Source organism: Oncorhynchus clarkii, chromosome 5, assembly GCF_045791955.1.
Source record: "Oncorhynchus clarkii lewisi isolate Uvic-CL-2024 chromosome 5, UVic_Ocla_1.0, whole genome shotgun sequence".
NCBI lineage: Eukaryota > Metazoa > Chordata > Actinopteri > Salmoniformes > Salmonidae > Oncorhynchus > Oncorhynchus clarkii.
In genome coordinates this window covers 48,507,764-48,516,151 of record NC_092151.1, presented here as the reverse complement: position 1 = coordinate 48,516,151, position 8,388 = coordinate 48,507,764, and the positions used below count along the sequence as shown (strand labels likewise).

General features: G+C 44.1%; 1 protein-coding gene across 2 annotated transcripts in view; it reads left to right on the top strand.

The window, feature by feature from the left end:
- The first annotated feature begins 2,230 nt into the window (after positions 1-2,230).
- LOC139408955 (neurogenic locus notch homolog protein 1-like) overlaps positions 2,231-8,388 on the top strand; it is a 75,091-nt gene continuing 68,933 nt past the window's right edge. Inside the window, exons 1-2 of one of the 2 annotated variants that reach the window (XM_071153486.1) lie at positions 2,231-2,517; positions 4,309-4,390. In XM_071153486.1, coding sequence (XP_071009587.1) covers positions 2,460-2,517; positions 4,309-4,390 — 140 coding nt within the window. In that variant the 5' untranslated portion in view covers positions 2,231-2,459. The remainder of the gene's footprint in view (positions 2,518-4,308; positions 4,391-8,388) is intronic. The other variant, XM_071153484.1, reaches the window with a different exon arrangement.

Here is an 8,388-nt window from a genome sequence, read left to right as displayed (position 1 = left end):
ATTTTTTTATATGAACTTTACCGAACAAAACATATATGTATTGTGTAACATGAAGTCCTATGAGTGTCATCTGATGACCTACAAAGCATTACATGGGCTTGCTCTTACCTATCTTTTCGATTTGGTCCTGCCGTACGTACCTACACGTACGCTACGGTCACAAGAAGCAGGCATCCTAATTGTCCCTAGAATTTCTAAGCAAACAGCTGGCGGCAGGGCCTTCTCCTATAGCGCTCCATTGTTATGGAATGGTGTGCCTACCCATGTGAGAGACGCAGACTCGGTCTCAACCTTTAAGTCTTTACTGAAGACCCATCTCTTCAGTAGGTCATATGATTGAGTGTAGTCTGGCCCAGGAGTGTGAAGGTGAACGGAAAGGCTCTGGAGCAACAAACCGCCCTTGCTGTCTCTGCCTGGCCGGTTCCCCTCTCTCCACTGGGATTCTCTGCCTCTAACCCTATTACAGTTGCTGAGTCACTGGCTTACTGGTGCTCTTCCATGCCGTCCCTAGGAGGGGTGCGTCACTTGAGTGGGTTGAGTCACTGACGTGATCTTCCTGTCTGGGTTGGCGCCCCCCCTTGGGTTGTGCCGTGGTGGAGATCTTTGTGGGCTATACTCGGCCTTGTCTCAGGATGGTAAGTTGGTGGTTGAAGATATCCCTCTAGTGGTGTGGGGGCTGTGCTTTGGCAAAGTGGGTGGGGTTATATCCTGCCTGTTTGGCCCTGTCCGGGGGTATCATTGGATGGGGCCACAGTGTCTCCCAACCCCTCCTGTCTCAGCCTCCAGTATTTATGCTGCAGTAGTTTATGTGTCGGGGGGCTAGGGTCAGTCTGTTATATCTGGAGTATTTCTCCTGTCTTATCCTGTGTCCTGTGTGAATTGAAGTATGCTCTCTCTAATTCTCTCTTTCTTTCTCTCTTTCTTTCTTTCTCTCTCTCTGAGGACCTGAGCCCTAGGACCATGCCTCAGGACTACCTGGAATGATGACTCCTTGCTGTCCCCAGTCCACCTGGCCGTGCTGCTGCTCCAGTTTCAACTGTTCTGCCTGCGGTTACGGAACCCTGACCTGTTCACCGGACGTGCTACCTGTCCCAGACCTGCTGTTTTCAACTTTCTAGAGACAGCAGGAGTGGTAGAGATACTCCCATTGATCAGCTATGAAAAGCCAGCTGACATTTACTCCTGAGGTGCTGACTTGTTGGACCCTCGACAACTACTGTGATTATTATTATTTGACCATGCTGGTCATTTATGAACATTTGAACATCTTGGCCGTGTTCTGTTTTAATCTCCACCCGGCACAGCCAGAAGAGGACTGGCCACCCCTCATAGCCTGGTTCCTCTCTAGGTTTCTTCCTAGGTTTTGGCCTTTCTATGGAGTTTTGCTAGCCGCCGTGCTTCTACGCCTGTATTGCTTGCTGTTTGGGGTTTTAGGCTGGGTTTCTGTACAGCACTTTGATATATCAGCTGATTTAAGAAGTGCTATATAAATACATTTGATTTGATATCTTTCTCTCTGTGTTTTCTCTGACTGAGGAGAACGGGAGCTATGGGTAGTAACAGGGTGTTAGTAGGTAACGTAAGCACCCAGATGAAATAAAATACATTTAATGAAATAAAACCCGAAGATGTTAATATCATTCAGCTACTGTAGCTGTCTACTTAACATCAACAGGCCGCACTAGTAGCAGAACAATTAAAAATAGACACCAAATGTAAAGTTCCTGACGATCATAGCGATCTGACTCCCCCCTTCTGTCTGAACTTGGAATATTCCTGTTCATGGGCTTGGGCCACTGACCCTTAACATGGTTGTTCTGTTCTGCATTGTGCACTATTCTAATAATTTGAAATTCGATGGAATAACCATTTTAACTCCCCAACACATAGACAAGGCATGTGTAGGAAAGGCGTGCATATTCCAAATCTGAATAGGGCCAAACTGCATTACATTCAAACAAATACAAATGTATTAACAGGACATGATACAGCAAGCAACAAGATACAACGTGTATTATGCGGGCTACATTCACAAATGGGGGGAAGGTGTTTCCTTTTCAATGTATTATTGTACACATTTCATTACACGTACTGTATATACATACAGTATCTGCTAATTTGACAATGACAGTGAAACAATATCGAATGAGTTGACTTGATAGGCAGCCGTTGGTCTACCTGAGTGAAGGGTGAGGATATTGGGCTGGGGAGGAGGAACTTTCAGAGTTGCGCGATAGACTGCTCTTCATTCCGAACTCAGAAGCGTATGCGTCGACATCTCACGAATTGAGTTTTCACGGAGACTATTCTCTCCGGAGTGTGTCGTCTGGCAGTCCAATTTATTTATTTACAAAGGATATTTATTTAAAACAATTTAACCACGTCTGCAGCTAACGACACTGTGGATCTATGCAAATCGTAGGAATTGTAGGGCTTTTTTGAAGTTGAAGAGAGGAGGAATGTATCGTTTCTTTGTGAAACTAACGTTTCTTATTCCAGTCATCGTCATAACACAAGGTAAAGTGCCTGGAAAAAAGCTACTGTAAAGTTATTTCTCCTAAGGATTTAAACCATTTGAGACTGAATGTTTTAATTCAAATCAATATTATTAAGTTGAGTTGAATGACTGTTACGTTGAGTTTGATTTTGTTGAGTGCTGCAAGATCACTCACTATTCGTTCATTTCAGTAAATGAGGCTTTAATGTTTGGAAAATAGGCTACTGGTGCTCTGCCTCTGTAGTCTACGGATGTGAAGTGGTACTTAATCTGATATGATTTAGAAGTCTTGTTGGCTATTTGAATTGCTTTATTACGGATCTCTGATCTTCTGCGTCTTTCTCAGTGCGAACAAATCATGGGAACTCATCCCTCTGTGCCTTGGCACATCGGTCTTACACACTTCACAACTCAAAGTGATGACGATAACTTAAACTGTATAGACTCTTGACTAGTAGACTTCAGCATATTTGCAATGTAAAACGTTTAGCCCACTAAGCATGTAGGCTATTGTTGATGTGTGACCTTTGTTCATCTTCTTTTTTTAAAACGTGCATTTGATTTCGTCTCGTTCGGCTATATCTAGATTTCAAATGAGATTCATTTTGTTTTATTTCTCATGAAGTAGGCTAAGGTTAGCCTAGGCCTGACTAAACTTGATTTCGTCTGTGGAGCGATAGCCTACCACGAAACTATGTATGGAAGGCGTGTGTTGCGGGGGGCGTTGGTGAGAGGGTGTTATTCTCTCTCTATGGGAGAGCGTGTCAGTCCCGTAGGAGGTGGGGGTTGCTGGCTTGTTTTATGGCTCGTGCGGGACTGTGATTTCTTTTGTTCACACGTCTGAGCTCAGCAGCTGTTGCGCTTTCCGCGCAAAGTTAGCCTTGAGAGCTGTTAATGGGTACTATGGATCTCCAATGTCATCTGGGCTTGATGTGCCCAGACGGTAATACACTCGTGTCCCCCGGCGACTGGTTCGTGCATAAAACATTCTCCATTCAGGCTGCAAAAGGCTTTGATTTCCTCCTTAACTCGATTCAATGGCAAGAACGCGGGAAAATAACTGGGAAAATATGCATACTTTCTTTATGAAACACAATTTTCCACCACCATGCTAAAGTGGCTAATGCCTAGGAATGCTAGTCACGGATGTTGCGTATCGCGTTCAGTCAATCTGGTTGCAGCAGTCTATTGTTTACCCCTGGCTGATGCTGCGTTCAAAGCAACTGGGAACTCGGAAATGTACGCCACCCGACTTCAGTGGGCCCAAATCAAGTCGAAACTCGAGAGAAACGAGTTCCGACTGGGAAAAATGTATTTGAACGCCACCAACAAAAAACCATGCCACCTGCTGGAGGGAGACAGACATGGCTTTGGCAATGTAAACATGTTTCCCATGCCTATAAAGCCCCTTAAATTGAATTGGCAGATTTTTGGATGAGTTTGGCCTCTCTCTTCCTCTTTGATGTGGGGGCAACATCAGGAAGTAGTATTAGCCCCCACCATGCATGCTGCTAGCCTCGCCGGCCAACAAGTAGTCTAGACCTACATTGTCCCCCAAACCACAGCTTGCACACAACATGATTCGTTTCAAAGCACACATCTCAGTTGGCATTTAGCAAAAATGGTTATCGTGCAAGTGTTATTAATGTGAATTGGCTTTTAAAGTTCCACTTTCTGCAGCCTATGTCTTACGGTAAAATAACGTTTTTACAGTGGGCCTATTAATGACTGAATTTAATGTGTTTTTGTGTGAATGACTGTTTTTGTGAGAGTGTTATTGTTGCTCCTTTATAACAGATTTTTCTCTACAGGTCTAAGATGCTCTCTAACTACTGAATCATGTCTGAATGGAGGGAGGTGTGAGGCCTCCTCTGACAGAAATGGAGAATGCAGGTAAATAGTCCACAGTCCACATATTGACAACACTTTGCTGAATGGCTTTTCTTGTTTGATATCAACCTCAGAACTTTTTCCCCAATACCAGGCCAGTTATTACAACCGTGATCAGGATTTTGAGTTTGGGTGTTTCTAAGCACAGGAGTTCAAAGTTGGGTTAGGTTATTGGAACTCTGAAGTTATCCGTGGGTATTTTGTAAGGTGCATGGTGCAGTGTTAGGGGTATAGTAAGGTTTTGTTAATAGTGTGTGGTACTAGGCATATTAGAGTGTTCTTTGGTAGGCTATAGAGGCAAGAGGCCTTGTGTTTCCCCTCATTCCAGCCTTTGAGAGGCAACTCTGCTCAGCAACCAGAGGCCCTCCACTTTCCTCTGAGCAAGGTCCTTCCTGTAGCCGCAGAGCCCTGCGCGTCTGCACTCCAAAAGAAAAGACTGAAAGAGAAGTGCCCCCCGCGCTTATGAATGCAGGACACTTCCCCAGCGGCGTGAGGGACGCGTCCCAGTCCTAAATCTTGTTTTTCTGCTCTTTCATGGGGCGACAGCTGGGGATCGCCTGCCGCCCGGTGACCATTGTCCCTTAGTCAGAGCAATGCTGTGTGACTAATCAGAGTGGGGCTTCCCAAGAACGCTACAACTACTAACCCCCCCCCCCCCCCCCAAAAAAAAACCGCCACAACACGCCCTAAAACTCTTGCCGTACCCCGTTTGAGGGCTCTTCTCCTGATTCCTGAATAGGCATTCTTCCCCATTATGAACTCCAGTAGAGGGCCAGATGGCGCTGAAATGTAATTGGATTGGATGTTATTGGTGGAGTGAATTTAATTGGAGTAAACTGAAGAAATTTGAAAGCAAACAAGTGGGAGTGAGTGGAGCAGATGAGCGCTCTCTAGCCTGGGCCTGATGCTGGTGCAGGGATGGGCAGTATATGTTACAAAATATTGTGTATTTATATACTGAGTATTTTTACATTTGAATTTAAAGACCTTCTGTAAAAACAAATATACAAATGACCTGTGTTCATCCCTGAAAATATTTTTATCACCATGTTGCTGGTGGTCTCTGAAGGAGTTCAGTGGTGGGTGTGGCCTGATGGCATTTGGGGAAGGCCCCACTCTGGGGACAGGGAACCTATGCTAGCCCGTGGGCCACAACACAATTACATCTGAGTTAGAAGTGCCTTTTGTTAAGTAAGTCAGGTGTTAAATTAGATTAAAATGAGACTGGATTGCCAGCACAGGATAGGGGCATCTAGTGCCTCATCAGATAGAGATGCGGATGTCTCTGTCCACTCTCTCCTTAAGCTGCATTTACAAAGGCAGCCCAATTCTGATATTTTCAAATGACCAATTAGTGACAAAAAAAATCAGAATTGGGCTGCCTGTCAAAACGCAGTCTTAGTCTTCCTCTTATTCATCATGTATCTCTCTTTTCCTCACCAAGCCAAAACAACCATCAATCATACTCGACATTTAGGTGTGTCAGTGTCAATATCCAGGGGTCAGAGTGGAGCGTCACTGGGAAGGATCTGGGAGGGTATTGATTATCAAGCTCATGTTTATTTATTAAGTTTATTATTCACACACACACATCTCGTTCCACCTCAAAAAACGCAAGAGGATTTCCACCCTCAATCTCAGATTGTTCTGAATTCGTTTATGTTAGAAACAGAAAAGATACAGATTCCTGCAAGGTTATTTTTTAAATATTTTTTATATAATTTGATATCTCAGAAGTTAAGCTAATTGATTGAATCCAAATTGGCTATTTTATTTATAGTATTCAATAAATATATTACCTAACATCCGATTTGGAATAAACGTTTTTCTAACAATGACTTAGATATGAGGAATCCAAAGGAATGGTAAAAATTCACTGATGGACACCCTACGCCAATCCCACCCCAACAACAGGTATATAGTATCAGTCTGTTTAACAAGTAGTAACTGCGGCTCGGAGTATTGTTTCTTCATTGCATGTAATGTATTCCCAGTGAATTTGGTGATGTTTTTTCACCCTTCTCAGAGAATTTTGTTATTGAAGTTATTGGGCACTGCATCTCAGTGCTTGATGCGTCACTACAGACACCCTGGTTTGAATCCAGGCTGGATCACAACTGGATGTGATTGGGAGTCCCATAGGGCGGCGCACAATTGGCCCAGCGTCGTCTGGGTTTGGCCCGGTGTAGGCCGTCATTGTAAGTAAGAATTTGTTCTTAACTGACTTGCCTAGTTAAATAAAGGTTCAATTTAAAATGTTTTTTTTTTATATGTCCCATCCTACATCCTGATATTACCAGATTGGGATGACTAGATGGTGCTGTTTATAATTTTTAACTACAGAAATGTTTTCAGAACAACATGGTGGGTTTTATGGTTTGCTGAAATGACATGGAATGACCCCCAACTGTTTATGTGGAATTACCTAAGGTAGCTAGATTGTCTTGGGAAAGGTGTGCCCAAGTTTCAGTGTGTGGTTTGATTGATGTGATGGTGCGGAGTTCCATCAGAGGAGGGCGGATGTCAGCAGCAGAAATGTCAAAGAGCATTTAGTACATCATCTGATCACCCTTTTACTTATTTTGAGGAATTTACAAATGATTCAAGTCATTCTAGATGAGTGATCCAGAGATTGGGCCCATGACACAGATGGCAGTTATGGTGAGGTGGAGTTTGACTCAAATATACTGGGATAGATTTCAGTCATACTCTGTCAGAGACCTGACAGGTCAAAGATTTAGAGAGTTAGAATGGACCATGATAGGGGCTTAGCCTGGTCCAGATATGCATACTTCAGTTCAGCTAACTTCTCAGATAAATTAAGAGAACATATTCCCATTCATGTCAATGTTTTATGATGGACCAACTGGTGGCAAAATTCTATATAGGTTGGTTTAGAGGACCAAGGTTTAGAACAGGACATGGTTTTACTGACTTGTTTACGCTGCTCCTTCCTGCAGGATTGCCTCACCTCCTCGAAAACAGGAAGTACTTTTTTGGGGGGGTGGGGGGGTCGCCCATGTATTCTGTCCTCCACCTCAGGTTCCAAGAATAGCTCACCTTAACGCTCACCTTATGGCTTCACATCCTTGCATCGATATTAGTTTGGTCTGAGGGAGTTTTGTATGATAAGGACAAAACCTTTTTAATGCTCATAATTGCCTATAAATAGTCAGTGAAACGGCCCTAATTAATATTCATCCATACTGACTGCATAACGACAATGACGGCAAATCCCGACAGGAAGACTAAAAAAAGAAATGGAAGTTATTGTAGGGGAGGTTGAAGCAAGACAAAATATATTGTTTGGTGGGCACAGTGTGGGCATTAGAGTGGCAGCACGTGGCGACGCTATGAATGCTTCTGGCTCAGAAGATCGGACCCTCTCAGAAATAAAGTAAGAAGTGGTCTGACTTAAAAATGGAGGCCAAAAGGCACATAGCCTCACACAGACAGTGTTTGTGCCACGGGCGGGGGAAAGGGGACACCGGAGCTCAACCCCCTTGATGAGCAACTTGCCAGTATTATAGGGGAGTCCCTTCTGAGTGGAGTAGTGATGGAGGGGGACACTGATATGCAGACGCACCGGGTGATCCAGGTATGTAATTAGTATTCCCTCGTTTGAAAAGAGTAAACCAAATGCATCCAGTTGTTAAAAAAAATATTTAGACAAACAATTGTGATTTTTTTTTCTATTGTTTTGACTCGCTGCGTGTTCCAGCGGGGTCGGTGGTGCTGCAGCTGAGCAGGAGCTGGATGCACCCAGCCCTGCCGTCTCCACTGCACCTCATGCGTCACAACCCTCCAATCGGCCGTGTCCTCACAGATGCAGTCCTGCAAACGCAAAGAGACACCATCGACTCTATTAACAAGGTTGCCAAGGAGTTGAAGTTGGACAGGCGCGGCTTGGTTTCTGCGCATGCTTTTCTGTAAAGCTGGGCCCTCTACAGCATAGATATCCAAGAGAACAGAGCTTGGTAATCGGAACAGACTCATAAGCC